This window comes from Microtus pennsylvanicus, chromosome 5 (genome assembly GCF_037038515.1).
Source record: "Microtus pennsylvanicus isolate mMicPen1 chromosome 5, mMicPen1.hap1, whole genome shotgun sequence".
Classification (NCBI taxonomy): domain Eukaryota; kingdom Metazoa; phylum Chordata; class Mammalia; order Rodentia; family Cricetidae; genus Microtus; species Microtus pennsylvanicus.
This window is the reverse complement of record NC_134583.1, coordinates 125,016,536-125,036,297: the sequence shown is the minus strand read 5'-3', so window position 1 is coordinate 125,036,297 and position 19,762 is coordinate 125,016,536. Positions and strand designations below refer to the sequence as shown.

At 48.1% G+C, this 19,762-nt stretch overlaps 1 protein-coding gene across 2 annotated transcripts in view; it reads right to left on the bottom strand.

Annotated features, from left to right (window-relative positions):
• Sufu (SUFU negative regulator of hedgehog signaling) overlaps positions 1-19,762 on the bottom strand; it is a 104,178-nt gene that overhangs the window by 24,872 nt on the left and 59,544 nt on the right. Inside the window, exons 4-8 of one of the 2 annotated variants that reach the window (XM_075974281.1) lie at positions 12,464-12,606; positions 11,797-11,882; positions 11,489-11,561; positions 8,355-8,511; positions 6,562-6,673 (exon numbers count right to left, since the gene is read on the bottom strand). In XM_075974281.1, the coding sequence (XP_075830396.1) occupies positions 6,562-6,673; positions 8,355-8,511; positions 11,489-11,561; positions 11,797-11,882; positions 12,464-12,606 (571 nt within the window). The remainder of the gene's footprint in view (positions 1-6,561; positions 6,674-8,354; positions 8,512-11,488; positions 11,562-11,796; positions 11,883-12,463; positions 12,607-19,762) is intronic. The other variant, XM_075974282.1, reaches the window with a different exon arrangement.

Genomic DNA, 19,762 nt, shown 5'->3' with positions numbered 1-19,762 from the left:
GTTTGTGTTTTACTATTTAAATTCTTTTTTTCTTTTTTCTTTTTTTTAAGACTAGTCAACTATAGTAGTGAGAACAGGGTAATCAATTGCTAACAACTGTCATTAATTGGCTGACTGTGAACAATCAGCTCAAAGAACTCACTACCTGCGGACCAGCCTGAATTATTTTTTCTTATTGTTTTCCTTAGTTTCTCTGTGTAGCCCCAGCTGTCCCGGGGCTCTCTGTAGACCAGGCTGGCCTTGAACTCACAGATTCTTTTTCTTTTGAAATTTTACAATTCTTTAAAATACTTATGTTACATCGATTGTTGTTATTTATTTATTTAATTCTACCTGCAGGGATGTCTGTGAACCATGGTAGCAGAGACCAGAAGACAGCATCAGGTCCCCTAGAATTAGAGTGACAGAGGGTTGCAAGCCACCACATGGGCTGGGAAATAAACCTAGGTTCTCTGCAAGAGCAACACATGCTCTTAACCACTGAGCCATTTCCCTCTACATTTATTTACGTGTATGTGTTATATATGTATATGCACGTACAAACCACAGCATGTGAGGTTAGAGGACAACTTGTAGGAGCCACTTCTCTTCTACCACGTGAATCCCAGGGGCCCAGCTCAGGACACCAGGCTTGGTGGAAAGCTACTCTACCTGCTGAACCATATTGCTGCTGTTGTTGTTATTATTTGTTTTTTTGAGACAAGGTTTTTCTCTGTAGGCCTGGCTGTCCTGAAACTTGCTCTAAAGACCAGGCTGGCCTCTGCCTCCTGAGTGCTAAGATTAAAAGTGTGTGTTGCCATGACATGACAATTATTTATTGTGTTTTTTAGATAAGGTCTCTCTGTGTAGCCCTGTGTACTGGAACTATCATGCCCTGGCTTGACTCTATCTTATAAAACCTGGGCAAGAGTACTCTAACATGTGAAGTGGGGACAATAGCCCACACAGGTGACAGATAATAACTACCTGCTCAGCCTCAAGAATTAGCTGTCCAGCCCAGGGCTCTGCCTGTGTTGGGAACACCAAGGGCTGGTATATGGAACGGTTTATACTTAATCTCTGCCCAAAGACCAAGGAGTGATCATATGTTGGCAATTCAGAAATGAACCTAATTCTTCCAGTCCAAATAACACATCTATATTTACACTTCTCACTGTATAAGGTGGCTTTCACATATCCCAGAACACCCCGTCCTTCCAGTGTCAAGATAAGACAGGATTTCCAGTCCTGGGTGGTTTATGGTACGTTCCCTAGTCACCCTACCTATGCTGCAGACTGGCAGAATCTACTTTCTCTCCATCTTGAAAGGTCTTAACCTCTCCACACTCACCCAAGGAGCACTACAATTTTCTATCCGTGGCAATGTGGGAGAAGAATCAGTCCTCGCCCTGTGACAGTCATGACGGCTGCACTGGCCACATGACTTGAGACCTTTTCCTTGGGGACACCTGGAAGCAGGACATCGGGCTTGGCAACAAATCAAAAGTGAAGTACAATTGGCTGGCAGAGCTCAGCCTCACCTCTGGCTTCTGCTTTTCGCCTGGGAGACTATTCCTATTGCTTTCTGACTGCTGACGGAGCTCTGAATTCTCCAGAGAGAGAACTACTTGTCAGCCTCCCTTCGGGGCAGGACTGGGAAAGGGTGTGAGGTGGAGGGAAGCACAGGGCTGTGGGTCACTGTCATGCTGACAAACTCTCTGCTAGGATGAGATCAGCAATACAAGACTACACAGTATTGCTGGTAAGCACCAACAAGCAAACAGTAGGGAAATGTTTTAAATAGGCCATCCCACATAGGGAGCATGAAGGGGAAAAGGGAGGACAAGACTAACAGTGGCGCTGAGGTCTGGAAGATTCTCTAACCATCCATCGACAGCTGTGGGTGCCAGCGACTCTATCCTAGCCTGGCCCCACTGGTTGAGGGGTAAGGCTAGGACCCCTCTGGCTTTCCTTTCCCTGAGACTGAGTCACTTCCTTTCTTCAGCTCTCACCTTTGAACCTTCCTTTTCCCTTCCCTGCAGAAGTGACTCACTGCTGGTGTTGGGTGACACTGAAGATCAAGGATGGATGATAAAAATACCCTGGATTGTGCAACCTGAGGGAGAGGATGTAGCACTTGCACCTAGATTCAAAGCCCCAGCCAGGAACCTTGAATAATAGCCACAGCTTGGTCTCTTTGGGGAAGCAGAGAAAAAGACAGCAGTCAGAACATAAGCTGACCTGTGTTCTCTGAGAAACACTGTACAGATATTTAGCAGGACAACCTGGTTCATATGAGGGACCCAAAAGGAAGATCCTGGTTCAGGAAGCAGCAAGTGGAGAGGCCCTGACGTTTCCTATTGTCAGCCCCGAGAGCAGGGTTCTTTCTTTCTGGACTTGTTCTCCAGTGCAAAGGACTGTCCTCTGCCAGTATGGGAACTGTGAGTGAAGCCACCATGACAGAGTGGCTCCAGGCTGTCTACTGCCCTAACACACAACCCTGACAGCAGGGTCATCTAAATCTGTCCTGTGTGCAAAGTGGCACCACAGCAACCAGCTGCCTGCCGAAGAGGAAACTCACCTTCCTTCACCCAAATCCACTGGCGGACGGATGAAAACCAGAACGCTAATTACACTCCACGGGCCCCATGGGCTGAGCAAAACCAAGCAACTTTTTCTAAAGAACTAGTCCCTGGCCAGGGCACACACTGCTCAAGATGGGAGTGAGTGAGAGGCAGGAAAATCAACCCGTCCGAAGGCCAAACAAACGGGAGCAGAGACTTCAGAGCAGAACTGAGTGGGCATTGTGGCTCCTACTGTAATCCCACTACACGGGAGGCCTGGGCTAGAGACAGACCCCATCTTAGGCAGAAATAGAAAGAAAGAGAGAGAGAGAGAGAGAGAGAGAGAGGGGTACATGTCTCTCCGTGTGTGTGTTTGGGCATCTTACAGATGCACTCTCACAACAGAATTCATGCTATGACAGCATCATTCTCCAGGAAGTGAAGCAGGAAGCATCCACATAAACTTCCAGAGCTATTCTAGATGAATAGAGACCTAGCTGAGCAGGGAGGCTAAGTTTGCCTTTGAGAGCTCCCTTGACTACCTTCTCTCTCTAGCACACACGATGCCTGCCCGTCTTTGGGAAGATGTGAGACCCAGAGAGTTCCTCTGGAACTCCCCTCCTTAGTAAGTGAGTCACTGGCTAAGTGAGGCAGAGGGCACTGGCGGAAGTTTATAGAAACAGACCTTTCCTGCACACACCTGACCACACATGCCCACCTGTTGCCAGCACAACGGAGAGGCTGGGGAGCTAATGCCAGAGTCTGGCTGACCCGGGACCTCAGATAGAGAGAACGTCCAGTGACTCCCACCCTGGATCCCAACGAATGTTGGCAGGCACAGCTCTAGGCCAGGCTGTCCTCATGTGGCACAAAGGGCTGCTTCCCAAACTCACCCTAGCAGGCAGTGGGAAGGGAGGTGCCAGCAAGCCGAAGGAGGCTTTTCTCAACTGATCATCTTGGGAAAAGGCAGATACAAATTTCATGGCTGGAATGCAAGGGTTGTGAAACTGCTGAAGACATCCCAAAGAGGCCCAGGATGCTCCTTCCAGGAAGGCAGTGGGAGGAGGGCTGGCAACAGCGGGTTGGAGAACAGGTTACCAGAGGGGTTCTGGGAAGCAGGAACTAGGGCCTCCAAAAAAGAAATCCCCTGGTCCTGAGGTGGGATATGAGCCAGAGATACGTTTATGCTTGCTTCTGAAGAAGAAAATGAGGCCTGTTTCAGAACGAGCCAGCTATGACACAGCTCATTATTTCAAGAATCATGGGGCTAATGAGAGGTCCTCCTTATAGCCTAACAAACCCAGTCATCTAACGTGGACCTAGCTTGTCCTCAGTGTCATGTGAGAGCCTGTCCCTAGTCATGCTACAACCAGTTAGTTACACAAGTTCCCCAAGTGAGGTCATTATTATCTCAGAGACATGGCCTACAGGTCCTCAGAGGGTCCCTGAGCCCAGGACAAGGAAGGTCACACCTGTTGAGATTGCCCTTAACTACTTACCAGCTTCCTACATCTCAAGTGTTTCTTCTGGAAAAGGAAAAAAATATAAGACTATTTACTTCACACAGTGGCTGCAAGGATGAATTGAATTAATATTGGTATGAACTGTTGGCTGCTATGGATGTATGAAATTAGCAAGTGCCCAATTCCCCAAGTAGGCCAGAACCCAGTTGCTGATGCCGAGGCCTGATCAGCTGTTCTAAGCGAACCCATCTCTGTAACCTCCTCAATCACATCCAGAGCCACAAAGACCCATGCCTCAGAGCTGCCCAGCCCAAAGTCCTGACTAAGGGGAAACTAGACAGGCAGACAAAATAGGGCCCATGCTGTGATGGCAGCCTCCCAGAGGACGACAAACACTGGTGCCAGCACATTTGGGACCGGTTTCTCTGTCACCATCTTTATGGTGAGTTTGAAAGGAGGTCAGGTCCCAGAGTGGGCAGCACAGATATTACAATGGTGCTTGCTAATCTCAACAGAGCTGGCCACTGTCAAGCCTGAGACAGCAGAGAGCTAGGCTCCGGGAGAGCTGAGGGCATCGGGAGAACGGTCTTACCAGACCATTGCTCAATTGCCTGTTAGCAAATTGGTAACAAGGACCAAGAACCTCAGGAGAGGGTCTGACCCCCACCCTTCCCAGATGTCAGACTTCACTTTGGGTTCCTAATTGGGCACTTGAGCTGCAGGGAGGGCAGAAGACTCCAGAGGGCTCGCACCTCTGATCTATCCTCACCCATCTCTGTATATCAGCCAATGGAGGGCAAAGAGTAGGGGCAAAGGGGACAGCTTTCTGCCAATACCCAGCCCTGCTGTCTGCAGGAACTGCCAATACTCAGTTGTGTCTACACAAACTGAGAGCCTGGTCTGTGCCCTTTGCAGTGTCTAGGGGCACAATAGCCAGACATAGAAATAAGAAACAGAACGAGATATCAGGCGTGTCTCAGGTCAAAGAGAGAGGGGCATCTCTGCAAGAGCTCTCTGTCAGAGCTCTGGCGTCCTTTGGGAGGCGGGAGGAGCAGCCTCCCTACATTTCCAGCAAACTACTCGAGGTACAAGTCCACTTCTGACCTGCCACCAGTGCCAGAGGTGCCCAGGGCAAGGAGCCACACTTGGGGCTTAGGGAGTACAGTCCTGGGTCAGGGTCCAGACTGCAGCTGGAAAGCTTCCAGATGCCCCATGACACAGCTTGGCCATCTGCTACTGCCATGACAAAACACGAGTGACCTAAGAAAGTCATTGGCTTGCAGCTAAGAGCTGCTGAGTGGCAATGGAGCCTCTCCATGCTGTCAGAGAGCCCGGTTCTTCCAGCTCTAGAAGGCAGGTACACCAGGTGAGCCGCACTGGGTGAATCGGCGCTCAGAGTAACCCTCTTGACACCATAATCTGCTCCCAGGACGCAGCCCTGGTGTTAAGCAGCCAAACTCCCCACCTCAGTTCCTACAGCAGCTTCCTATGCTAGCTGCAGTTCTGGGGGCACCCAATCCTCTCTCTCTAAGACACGCTGCCTACTCCAGATGATGGCATCTTTCCCGTAGTGTGCGGTATCACTCATCTTTCTGGGGATCATGAATCAACAACTGGAGCCTGACTCCAAAGCTGTGGTCACTTCCAACAAACCGTGCGTGCAGTCAGTCAGCATCCGCCATCAACAGTCCATTGTTTCATTCGTGTTCCCGCAAAGGAAGGCCTGCACATCCTAGTTGGCCCCCAGGACTTGAGGTTGCCACATAACAAGCTTATAGTAAAGGCTTCTTAGAAGGTGGGCAGATCATACTAGTGGTGTAGGATCAGCCCAGCTCCATTTTCACCTGAGGCCCAACAATCTCCTGGGCAGGCCAGGTTCCTGCTCTGAGCTGCCAGCACCGAGGCATCCAGGTCAGATGAGAAGGGTTCCTAGCTCTAGCCTTGCTCTGCACTCGCCTCCTAACAGAGGAAGAGGTGGGAAGGAAGCAGATCTGACCTCTGGGATCAGCTGGTTTCTCCCAAGGACTACAGGACCCCGAGACAGGCGGCAGAGACCTGCTAAGGATTTTCCTTCCCTTCCTTGGGCCCCAGGAAAGGCAGGCAGGAAGAAGGGCCTAGGCAGCAGGCATGCAGTGCAGGGCTGGCCAGACAAGGAGGTCCCTGGGGTTGCAGCTATCAGCCAGAGCCCAGGCTCCAGGAAGGAAGGAAGGGCAACTCTGACCACGGCTGAGATAAGGGGACTGGCTTAGCACAATGGGCTCCCACAAGGCTGAGAGGCCCGCAGTCAGATTTTGCCCTGACCTGGACTCTCGTCTGTTCACACAGCCCATATAAATATTTACTGCTGTTTACATTCATGCTCTGCAGGGTCCCCTTTGAGAACCTCTCCTTCAACCACAGGTCTGTGTGCCCCTGGACCAGGGCTATCCTTACCCAGAGACCCTGGGTCCCTACACCCAGAACTATGTGCAGTGACCTCTCTCATGCAATCCTTGGTTATAGCCCCTCAGGGAAAATACCATCCTCTTGTCCTCGCCCTGGAACATGATACTTACGGAGGGCGGTCGTGGGTGAGGCCATTATGTCGCTGAGGGTTGATTGGAGGGAGGACAGGTTTGCTGTTGATCTCGAGTCCTCTCCTCAGGGTCTCCCGGATCTGTTCCGTATCTGCAACAATATCCCGAAGTTGCCTGATGGTCCTCTGGGCTCCCAGCAGCCCTTTCTCCCAGCTGCTCTAGAGCCTAGGATAGCAGTGTGTTGGCTAAAGGCCGGCATGGTGGCACACACCAGTAATCCTAGCTCTAGGTGGCTGAGATACGAGTTTGACAAGTTTGAGACTAGCCTGGGCTACCATGATGAGATCCTGCCTCCAAACAGAGAAAGAAGAAAAGGTGGGTGGGTAGTACTAGCAGGGAAGGGATGACCACCAGCTCTGCTGTGACCTGCTGTTGATTACCAAAACCCCCATAAAAACCAACAGTGCTGGGTATGGCGGTGCTTGTCTGTAATCCCAGCACTGGGACATTTGAGGCAGGAAATTAGAAGCCAGCCTATGCCACACAGAGAAAGAGAGGTTGTCTAAAAAATAAATAAACAATAAGTAAAATAACCGTGATGATTGCAACTGTGGACATGATCACCAACCTCTCATTAAGTTAGCCTTTGGTCAAAGACAGCTGAGTATGAACCCCTCCTGCAGGAGAGTAAAGAGGGGGCCAGATGTTTGCTCTGGGGTTTAAGTTGTCCTTTCAGAAATCTTTTTTTATTCATTTTTTTTTTTTTTATTTCATGTGCATTAGTGTTTTGCCATGGGTGTTGGGTTCTCTGGAAGAGCAGCCAGCACTCCCAAGCACTGGGCCATCTCTCCAGCTTACACACAGCATGGAGTGTGGAGGTACAGTTCTACAGAAGAATCCGTGCTTACCTTCTACCCCCAGCACTGAAAGGAAAGAAAGAAAAAGAAAGCCAGGTGTGGTGGCTTCTGGAAACCCAACACCTCAGAGATTGGGAGCTGGAGGATCAGGAACTCAAGGTCGTCCGTGGCTACACAGTAAGTTAAGAGGCCAGCCTGCACTAAATGAGACTCTATCGCAAAAGCCAACAAAGTCACAAAGCCAGGTATTTTACTCAGGGTTGAAGGCATCTTATTCTTCAATAAGCATAAGACGACAGAACCAACAAAGGAAGGAGACAAAAAGCCTCCCACATACATGGGCGTAAATGGTTGCTTTCCTTTGGCACTGGCTAGGGACAGCCTTAGCAAAAAAGAAAAAACAAAACCACAAGTGCTTCTGTAGCCAAGACCAGCAAGGGAGCGTCCAACAGGACAGCCACATCCTCCTTGCCCGAGACCTTCCCTGGAGGCAGTGGGAGCAGGGCGCCCTGCCACAGCCTCCTGAAGTACGGTGTAGGGCAGTGTGGGGGCTCACGCTCAGGCCACTCTCAAAAGCCCAGGCAGGCCCAAGGAGAGAGATCCACAGGCTCGACAGGGCTATTTGGCCAGAACTGGGACCTGTGTCAGTTCTGTGGGTGGTGGACATTTAGGTGGACTGTGGACTTTTTCTGTTAACTGTCTCATGGATCCCACTCACACGCATGACCTCAGATTCCAAGGAACAGCGTGTTAACACAGCTCCACGGGTGTGTCTGAAATGCGCACAGGAAACAGCTACAAGCAGGCTGACAATGCTCATACAGCTCATCCACAGTGGACTGTGCTGACAATGCTCATACAGCTCATCCACAGTGGACTGTGCTGACAATGCTCATACAGCTCATCCACAGTGGACTCTCTGCTCATCCTAGGCAGTCTGAAAGGCAAGTGGAGAAGGCAGGGGAAGGCCCCAACCTTTGCCAGAGAGCCTCCGGGGCTGTGTGCCGATGCAGATGCTCCGGCTATCCTCATCGTCTTCAGGAGGTCGGCTTAGGTCATCCCAGGCACACTTGGCACTAACACCGCTCAGGTTAGAACCATCTGTCTCGATGCCTTTGTCAACTCTCTCCTGCTTGAAAAGAACCAAAGAGTCAGAGTTCCTTCAGAGAACTGGTAGCCCAAGGTCACCACCACACCCGGTCACTGGTCACTATTCTTCCAGTATTAGCCTTGGAGGTGTTGAGCATGGACAGCTGCTGCAAGCTCAGGGTCTTTGACTTTGTTCTCTGATTGCATGCACAGTGGCTTCTGAGCCCCTGGACTCCTCTGGGGAACAGATCAGGGAAGCCAGGAGGAATGAACATGCCATGGATGCTTCCTTCCCATCAACCCCAGCACCACGGCCTTTGTGCCTGAGAGCCCTCAAAGCTGATGTAGCAGAGACAAAATCTATTTTTCTCAGGGAAGGCATAGCCTTCTCCTCTTCCTGATCTTCCAAAAATGGTCATTGCCCACCCCACCTTCAGGAGTTAGGGTGTGAGTCAGGCCAGACCTGGGAACCCATACCTGCAGTTCCCCATGATAACCGCTAGAGGGGGCTATCACTCCAGAGCAGAAGTGCTCTCTGTCCATAGGTGCCAGCTAACTTTGGCAAAGGGCTCTGGACGGGGTACTTTTCCATTTCCTAGGTTGAAATGGAGGGTCTGGAGGGCAGTAACTGCTGCACGCTTCCCCCAGAGGCCCTGCCTTTGTGTAGACATTGGCACTGTTCAGACTAAACTTTCTCCAAATGGCCTCAAGGAAGAGTTGTACTAAAAACATCCCTGGGTTTTCTGGTAAAACATAGTTCTGTGGTGCTGGGCTTTGGATCGAAGGTCATCTGGAAGACTCTAGCAGCCCTGTTCATAAACAGCTAAACAGCCATGTAGGCCAAGTAAACCTCCTGTGAGTAGGCACCTCAGAAGCTTATACTCTAATGAGCCAGCCGGTCCCTCTTCAGGGCTCCCAGACAAGGGCATTATTCTTAAGCCTTGGTCACAGGTGGCCTCCTACCATCAGCCACCCTTTCTTCTTTCTTCCTGTGCTGTCATCGGCCTGGGTGAGGCTGGCAGCAGGCAAGCCACAGCTCTAGGTGTTCTAGGCATGAGCACAGGTGAATGGGGTGGGCAAGCAGGATCTCCTGGGGGAGAACCTGGGTTTTCCTGTCAATGGCTATCCTGAGAACCCTCCATGAGGCAGAGCTAAGGACAGCTGGTTCATGGCCCCACTAGTCCAGATTACTTATTTTTATTTATTTATTTTTTTATATTTATTTGTTTATTTATTATGTATACAATATTCTGTGTGTATGCCTGCAGGCAAGAAGAGGGCACCAGACCCCATTACAGATGGTTGTGAGCCACCATGTGGTTGCTGGGAATTGAACTCAGGACCTTTGGAAGAGCAGTTCTTAACCTCTGAGCCATCTCTCCAGCCCCCAGATTGCTTATTTTTAATGTAAAAAGGAAGAGTTAAGAACCATGGCTGTTGTGATCATGCTAGCAACTCAAGAGGCTGCTGCGGGGCAGAGTGAATTCGAGTCCAGTCTAGGCAACTTAGTAAGAACCCACCTCAAAAAGTAAAATGTTCCATCGCCAGAAGAAGGTTCTAAGGTGATATGCAAGAGAGGGAGGGGGAATGGAGTGGGGGGGAGTGGAGTGGGGGAGGGGACAATGTGTGCGAGGAGGGGGAGGGAAATGGGAAATTTTTTTTGCAACAACTAAAAAAAAAATAAACAAAGCAAAACAAAACAAAGTAAAATGTTGACTAGGCTGGGGATGGAGCAGAGGTCTTGTTTCATATGCAAGAGACCCTAGATTTAGCACCCAGTGTCAGAAAAAAAAAAGGCAATAGAAGGACAGGCCTGTTTAGGCGCATAGCTGGTTAGTAGGAGTAAACTAAGATCAAAGGAACATGAACCAGCTTTCAAAGCAACTAATGGCAAACAGGCCCCAGAAAGCTCACTTGGTACATAGAGCCATTGGGATAGCAAGGTACATTTTCTCCCACTGGCTTCTGGCTTGACGGTAATGACCATAGAGTGGGATGGGTCCTGCTGGCTGGGGTCTCAAGAGGGCCTCAGGCAGTACTTGGCACTCATGACAGAGGCCAAACAAGAGCCCACCATGCCCCACGCTGAATCTCGGTGTGGCTGCAGAACCAGGGCTTTAGGGATGGAGCCTTCATGGCTTCTGGCTCCTGCATAAACAGATGCTACACAGAAGGTGAATTCAAAGTAGAGGTAACAAAAGATCCTGGCAGCAGTGTGAGCACTTAGAGTTAAAGGTACGCAGAGTGGAGTCTCCTTTACAAATGGAGAGGGTGTATGCTCAAGAACTCACAGGTCAGCAGCTACTCACTTACAGGTCTGCAGGCTTCATGTCCTTTAGCCTCTCCCCTACTGTATGACTTACAATGCCCAGTCACTGCTGTGGCCTGCCAGAGCCTTACAGAAGCGTGACCTGCCTCTGGTGGCATGGTAAGCAGAAGGAGCCAAACAACAACAAGGCAGACGTGTGGTCTGCTGCTTCTGCCCCTGCACAAGCATGCAAGAAATGCAGCAGTGCTCTGTAGCTTCCAAAGTCCAGCTGGGTGCCGCACGAGCATCTCTTCTAAAGTACCAGAGGTGACAGTGACACTGTCCAGGCAGTCATGGTGGGGTCTAGAGACTCCTTCACAATGGCTGGATGACTAGATCAACCTAGCCTGTGCTGCTGTCTGACATAGGGAGGGTGGCTCCCCGAAAATATGTGCTAAGAAGGGGGAGCAGGGAAAGGAGCATAGGGCAAGGAAGCAACATTCCTTACGACTGCCTTCCTTTGTTGGTAGTGGGCTAATTTTAAGTTGATATATAATTTCCATACAATAAAATCCATTCTCTTTAAATGCACACATGCACGTGTCAGGCTCGCCTTTCTGGTGAAATCTGCTTTCTTATATGGGCTGCAGAACTCAGGGGACACGTTCCAGACCATGCCATATTCCTACTGGCTCACACACACATTTTCTCGGGACGAAAGCCAGTGTTATCTGGAAGAGTGCTAGCAAGGTTTTCCTCACTCAAGACATACTTGCAGGTGCGGATCGATCTCAAATATGGTTTCTCCCCTCCGCATGTCAGTTATCAGCCAGGGACCGCCAGCACTGTGAACAAGGAGAGACGATGAGAACTGAGGGTCTGGACTGAGCATCAGTCAACAGGCTTTCTTGTTTGCAGTCCCAGGCCCAGAACACACAGGGCACTGTTAGTAGCCAGGGACTATAGGGAAATGAGTGCCCCAAACAGCAAAGCAAAGGACCCAACAGGAGGGACAGAGGGAGGACGCCCACCCCCAAGACCCAGGGGTCAAGGCCCCTCCTTCGAGGGACGTGTACTCACACGGGCACCGTTCTCAGCAGTTCCAGGATGCCTTGCCCATTCCACTGCTGGGCTGAATGTAGCTCCTCAGTGCAGACGCCGACAATCTGCGGGCCAGGACGAGACACCATGTGTTTTATGGCCATCCCTCCCAGATGTCCAGCTACCCAGGCCCTCTCAGGGACATCTCAAAGAGGGGCAATACAGGTACAGTTTGTGTTTCTAGGCTGGTGTTCCCCAAATGTGATGGCTCCCTCAGGAGGTGCTACCTAGCTGGAAGGTCCCTGAGTCCAGAGAAAGCCACCAAGGCCTGAGCAGGTATCTAGTAGCAAAGAACCAAGCTCTTGGCTACAGAAGAAACTAAGGGCAGCTTGAATCATATCAGGGTAGGTCCTCCCTCAGGCCAGGTATTTAGAGGTAGGGTGAGGTCAGGCGGCTGTTCCTGTGGGCAGGTCTGTGGGAATCTCTAGGACACAAGTGAAACTTCCCCTCATTAGAACTGCAAGCAAGCATGGGCAGCAGCTGATGAGATTCACAGCCACTGAGGAAACAGGAGGTAAGCCTGGAGCTGGTTTCCTGCTGGGATGTCCCTCTTACCTCTGCATTGCAGAGGATGAAATCAGACCATCTGAATCAATACAGACCATGGCAGGGAAGACAGGACCAAGAGGTGCAGGTGGCGTCTCACCTGGAGGAAGGTAACCACTCCGAACGGGGTCTGCACAGGCTGCATCTGCGGGTCCTCTGTCAGCAGCATGTGCTGAATTCTCGACTCACTGTTGTCCAAAGGGCTGTGCCAAGACACGTGGTCCCCGCTACAGAAGGTGTTCTCTGTGGAGAGACAGCGTGAGCCTCAGCATTGGATCGAGCCCTGGAATCTGCCCTGATCGCAGAAGCCCAGGTTGGGAGGCTGCAGGGCCTAGAACAGCCAGATGCACCCCAAGGAGGCTCCCCAGACTCCTAGAACAGCCAGATGAGCCCACTCCCAATACAAGTGAAGAATTGAGGCTACTCCCAAAACACCAAATAATGGTCTTGGATGAACAGTGTGTTTGCCTTCACTGGAAAAGGACAGGCTACTGGTGTTGCATGCTCACTTGGCCCAGGAAGCCCAGACTTCGAGCATCTGCTGTGCTCCTCCAGTACCCTTACACATGGGGATGGGCACAATCAAGTGGGCTAAGAATGAGGTGCTTTCCACTGGGGCCAATGGACCATCAGCAAGCATCGGGAAGCTGGAAGCAGTGGGAATTGGTGGAAAAACTCCCCGGGATTTCTGCTCTGGTGAATCAGTGCAGAAAGGGAACACTCAACCTCAAAAAGCCTTGGAGATCTGCTGCCAGTTTCCCACAGAAGATCTGGGGATTTCAGAGGAACACCGGAGACTTAGGGTAAATGGAGATCAGGACAGTGCCTTGCATACCTCAGGAGACAGCACTGCTGACGGGTGGCTGCCTCTGTGAGAGCATAGCAACTAACCTCAGACTCAGGATCATGCTTCACAAAGGCCTATTTATTTAAAAACAAAACAAAACAAAACAAAACAACAGCAACAAAAAAAAAACCAAGCACCAGCAGTGAAGGCACATGCATGTAACCCTAGCTCTCAGGAGGTTAAGGCAAGCGTTGAGGCCAGCCTGGGCTACCTGCCAACACTGTCTCAAAAAATAAAAACAAAAACCCAAACAGAACGTGTTTACAGCAGCAAAGCCACAGTGGAGCACTCCGTGTAGTACTAAGTACCTCCTACCCCAACTCTTGTCTTGAGTGCTCACAGTGTGCTGTGCTTGCCAGCTCACCTGCACCGGCAGGTTCCCAGGCTGCCCTCAAACTCCCTGTGGGGCCTCCAACTCTGAGCCAAGTCTTGAGATTATAGACATGTGCCATCACATCCAGCTGTTGGTTTCTCTTTAAAATGTGCATGAAACCAGGTGATGGTGGTGCATGCCTTTAATCCTAGCAGTTGGGAGGCAGAGATAGGTGGATTTCTGTGAGTTCAAGGCCAGCCTGGTCTACAGAGCTAGTTCCAGGGCAGCTAGGGCTGTTACACAGAAAAAATCCTGTCTTTTTTTTTAAAAAAAAATATTGCTTTATAAATAATACCATTCAAAATTTCCATTTCCTCCGCTCCTCCCATTTCTCTCACGCTCCCCCGCTCTCCCACTCCCCCACCCCCTCCAGTCCTAAGAGAGGGCAGGGCACCCTGCCCTGTGGGAAGTCCAAGGCCCTCCCTACTCCATCCAGGCTTAGGAAGGTATACATCCAAACAGACTAGGGTCCCAAAAAGTCAGTACATGCAGTAGAGACAAATCCTAGTGCCATTGTCATTGGCTTCTCAGTCAGCCCCAATTGTCAGCCACATTCAGAGAGTCCCGTTTGATCACATGCTCGTTCAGTCCTGGTCCAGCTGGATTTGGTGAGCTCCCATTAGATCAGGCACACTGTCTCAGTGGATGGTAAAATTGTATTTAAATATAAATAACACAAAGATTTCTGTCTTAAAACACTTGAGCAGTTAAGAGCACTGACTCCTCCAGAGGTCCTGAGTTCAATTCCCAGCAACCACATGGTGGCTCACAGCCATCTATAATGAGATCTGGCGCCCTCTTCTGGCATGCAAGCATACATGGAAGGAATGTTGTATACATAATAAATAAATCTTTAAAAAAAATTAAGAAACTGAAAGGACAACACAACACTGTTGTCTCTGAGACATGGAAAAAACATGTCACAAAATCCAATACCTTTTCATGATTAAACCAAACACTGCAACTAGGAATAGATGGGAGTGTTCTCACTCTGACTAAAGACAGCTAAAGAACCGGCAGGAACACTGTGCTCGATGGTAAACGAGTGACTCATTTCCCTCTTCGATGAGGACCAAGACAGGTGTCTCGCTGCTTGTATTCATCATTGCAGCTGAGGTTCCCATAGGAGGCTTGGACACAAAAAGCAATCAAACACATCCAGACTGGAAAGGAAGAGGAAAACTGTGTTCCAACACCAAGGACTTGTGCATGCAACATCTGAGGAATGCATGAGAAACTACATTTGTAAAGGTGGCAGGGTACACAGGCAATATGCAAAAATCATTTTTATTTCTAGATGCTAGGAATGAGCAAACAAGATGAAATTAATGAAAACAATTTCTTTATGATAACACCCATAAGAGTACACTACTTGGGAGACTATTTGGGAGACATCTAACAAGAAAATTAGAAACGTGGACACTTAAAATTTCAAAACATTGAAGGAGGTCACCGAAAACCCACACGAATGCGAAGTCATCCACTCAGAAGACAGAACTACTTGGCGAGCAGCACTCCCCGGATCATCGACAGCCAGTCCAGGCTTTCTAAGAGCGTCAGGTGTCTTTCTGGGAGAGTCCTACAAACATTCCGAAATCCATAAAAAACGCCAAGAGGGCAAGAACAGTCAAGAACAGATTTTGAAACAAACAAGAGGAAGAAAATCAGGTAAGTGTGGTCACATACACAGGTTACGTAATCCAAACACAGGAGGATTGAGAGCTTGAGGCTAGCCTGAGCTACATAATAAAACTGTCTCAAAAACCAAGGCCTAGCTGCGTATGTGATAGCTCACGTCTTCAGTCCCAGCACTTGGGAAGCAGAGACATGTGGATCTCTATGAGTTCAAGGCTAGCATGGTCTATGTAGTGTAAAAACAGTGAGACCCCAACTAAAAGAAATAAAATAAGCCGGGCAGTGGTGGCGCATGTCTTTAATCCCAGCACTCAGGAGACAGAGATAAGGGGATCTCTGTGAGTTCGAGGCCAGCCTGGTCTACAAGAGCTAGTTCCAGGACAGGCACCAAAGCGACAGAGAAACCCTGTCTTGAAAAACCAAAAAATAAAATAAAATAAATAAGTCAATTATGCTAATTTTAATAGAAAAAATACCCAAAGAAAACAAAACCCAAGGACTGGGCTGTATCTCAAAGAGAGCACTTGGAGAGATGGCTCAGCAGTTAGAGCAATCATTGCTCTTATAAAGGACTGGAGTTTTGTTCCCAGCATTCACATGGGGCTCAGAGCCATCCGTAATTCTAGTTCTAGGAGATCCAAAGTCCTCTTGTAATCTCAGAGGCACCAGGTATGCATGTGGCATAACACAGACATACATGCAGGCAGACTGCTCATACACATAAGATAAACTAAAAGAGAGAGGCAAAACATTTTCCAAGTGCCAATAAGGTTCTGAGCTCAACTCCTGGAACTGAAAATAAATAAATAATAAACAAGGAGAAGGAAAGAAGAGTGAAGCTGAAGGACGCAATCTCCGATTTTATTGTTTATTTGCTTGTCTTCTCAGGGCCGGGGATCATGCCAGGGCCTGACTGCACACCATGCTAGTTCCAGTGAGCGAGCACTCAGTCAGCCCTCTCTATGTTGAATTTGCTCTAAAGCTACGGTAGCCAAGTGAAGACAACACTGCATAAGGAGAGATCAATACAACACAACTGGAGCTCAGAAATAAAGCTGCACGCTTATGGCCACTATTCTGCCAACAGTGCCAAGGCAACACAAGAGGGAGGTGAGGAAAGTCTGTTCAGCAAATGGTGCTGGAACAAGGGGCTATCCAAATTCAAAGGATACCATAAACAATAACTCACTCAAAAGGGATCACAGACCTAACTGTGATCATTAAAACTGCAGAATACTTAGAAGAAAACAAAGTGTCAGATTAGGCGATGATTTCCTGGATGTAATACCAAAAGAACAAGCAACGATAGATTGACAGATTGAACAACAAAATTAAAACTATGTTGTGCTGTAGATATCACCATCAAGAAAAAAAAAAGAAATGCAAATCAAAACCATGCCTACTTTATACCCATTAGAATGGTTATTATAAACAATAACAAAACAAATCCAGAAAATGACAAGTATTGGTGACTGATGTGGAAAAATTAGAGCCCTTGTACCCTGCTGGCGGCGATGTCAAACAGTACAGCTGCTACAGAAACAGTATGGCAGGTCTTCAAAAACTAAAAAAAAAAACCAGAATTACCATACGATCCAGCAATTCCAATTTGGGGTACAAACTCAAAAGAACTGAAAGCAGGGACTTGAACAGACTGTGTGCCAATGCTCAGAGCAGCACTGTTCACAAAAGCAGAGACATGGAAGCCATCCAAACGCTCATCAGTAAACCAATGGACTAACAAAATGTGTAATTTGCACAAAATGAAATACTATTTAGCCTTCAAAAGACAGACATCCTAACCTATGCTACAATATGGATGAGCCTTGAAGACATTATATTAAGTGAAATCAGTCAGAAAGGGAAAATGATTTATGATCCCACTGATATGAGGAACCGACCCCAGTAGTCATGTCTACAGAGGGACTGGTTCACTGGTGACAAAAGTACCGGATGACTGGTGGGAATGGCCGTACAGCACCGTGATGAGGCTCAGCACTACTCAAGGGTTTTAAGACAGAAATCTTTGTGTTATTTATATTTAAACACAATTTTACCACCCACTGAGACAGCGTGCCTGATCTAATGGGAGCTCACCAAATCCAGCTGGACCAGGACTGAACGAGCATGTGATCAAACGGGACTCTGAATGTGGCTGACAATGGGGGCTGACTGAGAAGCCATTGATAAAGGCACTGGGACCTGCTTCTACTGCATGTACTGACTTTTTGGGACCCTAGTCTATTTGGATGCACACCTTCCTAGACCTGGATGGGGGGGGGGCTTGGACTTCCCACAGGGCAGGATTCCCTGCCCTCTCTTAAGGAGGGAGGGGGAGTGGGGGAGCTGGAGGGGAATGGGAGGAGGGGAGGAAGTGTAAATTTTTGAATGGAAAAATAAAAAAAAATAAACACAATTTTAAAAGAGACAATCCAAAAAATAGAAAATATTGTCAAGACAAAAACTTGGTAAGCTCTCATAAACTATAAAGCATGTTGTGTCCAGAATATGTAAAGAGCTCTCACAACTCAATAAGAGATTATTTCAATTATTTCAATTTTTTCAATTATTTCAATTTTAAAAGAGACAATCCAAAAAATAGAAAATATTGTCAAGACAAAAACTTGGTAAGCCCTCATAAACTATAAAGCATGTTGTGTCCAGAATATGTAAAGAGCTCTTACAACTCAATAAGAGACAAATAATTAAATTAAAAATGGGCAAAAGATCTGAATAAATGTTTTTTCAAAGAAGAAACACCATCAATTAGCACATAAAAGGGGGAAATTCAAGCCAATGCACAAGGAGAGACCACTGCTTTGTGTACCATAAGGAAACGATTGAAAGAATGTGGACAAATCAGGCTGCAGAGATGGCTCAAACTGCTTACTATATAAACATGAAGACTTGAGTTCAATTGCTCAGAATCCAGGAAGAAAGCTGTGGCAGCTAGTGCCTGCGATCCAAGCACTGGGAAGACGGGGGATCTTGCTTGCTCGCCAGCCACTTTGAGCTATGAGCTCCAGGTGTTTTGAGCGATTCTGTCTCAAAAAACAAGGAGGGCTAGATTGATGACTCAGGCGTTAAGAGCATTTGCTTTTCCTTCAAGGACTCAGGGTTCGATCCCCACAACTCACATGGAAGAAGGAAAGAGCTGATTCCTGCAGTGGCCCTTCAACTTCCATGTGTACCGTGCACACGCACACACACATGTGCACACGCACACACTCGCGTGTGCACGCACAAGTGCATATCATTAATGAATGCAGTTTTTAAAAACTGCACTAAGAAGACCATGTATTTGTTATCTGACTCTGTTGACACAGCACTTGGGTAGCTGAATGGCTGGAAGAAATAAAGAATGAGCTGTCAAAGGGCTTCTCTGGAAGGTGCTGAAAATCGAGGTACAACGGTGAGTTATATATTATGTGGACCATCAAAAGTTATTTGAAAAAGAAGATGATGATGATGATAAAGAGATGCTGATGATGCTGGGGGCGGGGCAAAGGAGAGAAACCACGCCTCTCATGACACCTCCTGGGCTCACAGTGACGTGACAGCACAGCATGCTATTGGTTCCTATGAACATCTGGACATATGAACAACATTTCACTATCTGCAGCTGAGAAATGGGGTCCTTGAGACTGTCAGTCAGGTGGCATTCTAGAGAGGATGGACAAGCCCAGTGCTCAGCAACACTTCCAAGAGCTTTCTCTGCCTCACTGTGCCCTGCACCATTACTTTACCTCTGTTTCCCCATGACTCTAACATAGCATTTTGTTTCCAAGACAGGGCTGCCCTGGAATTTACTCTGTACACCAGGCTGGCCTCAAACTCACAGAGATCCACCTGCCCCTGCTTCCCAAGTGCTGGGATTAAAGTTGTGCACCACCACTACCTGGTAATACTAACATACTTTTTACCCAAACTTTAAAAATATTTTTTGTTTGTTTTTATTTGACGTTTGCCTGCATGTATGTATATGCACTATGTACATGCATTGCCCTAGGAACCAGAAGAAGAATTGGATACCCTGGAACTGGAGTCACACATAGTTGTGAGTGTCATCTTGATGCTGGGAACCAAACCCTGGGGCAAGAGTAGTAAGTTCTTGTAACAGTTGAGCTAGGTGTCCAGGCCCTAAACAAACCTAATTTGCTCTAAGCTACTTGTTCTTCAGTGCAGGGGGTGGAACTCAAGACTTACACATTAGGCATGTACTCTGCCACCAAACATTCTCTCCCAACAAATGTATTAAAACAAGCAAGCAAACAAACAAAAACAACTCACTTTTATCATCATGCTAAACGAGGAGAATAAGGTGAAAATCAGTGTTGCTTACCATCAGTAAGATCTGACAGCTTTAAAATAATACCGCGGAAACAATGCATTATTAAAAAATGGAAAGGAACACAGCTCACAATGCTGTATGAGGGTTAAGAAGTCACTAAACTAAGACAAAATCAACAGGACTTAAAGGGTTCAGAAGAGAAGAAAACCTTCACTATTTATATTTCTGTTACTTGGATGTCCCAATCATTCAC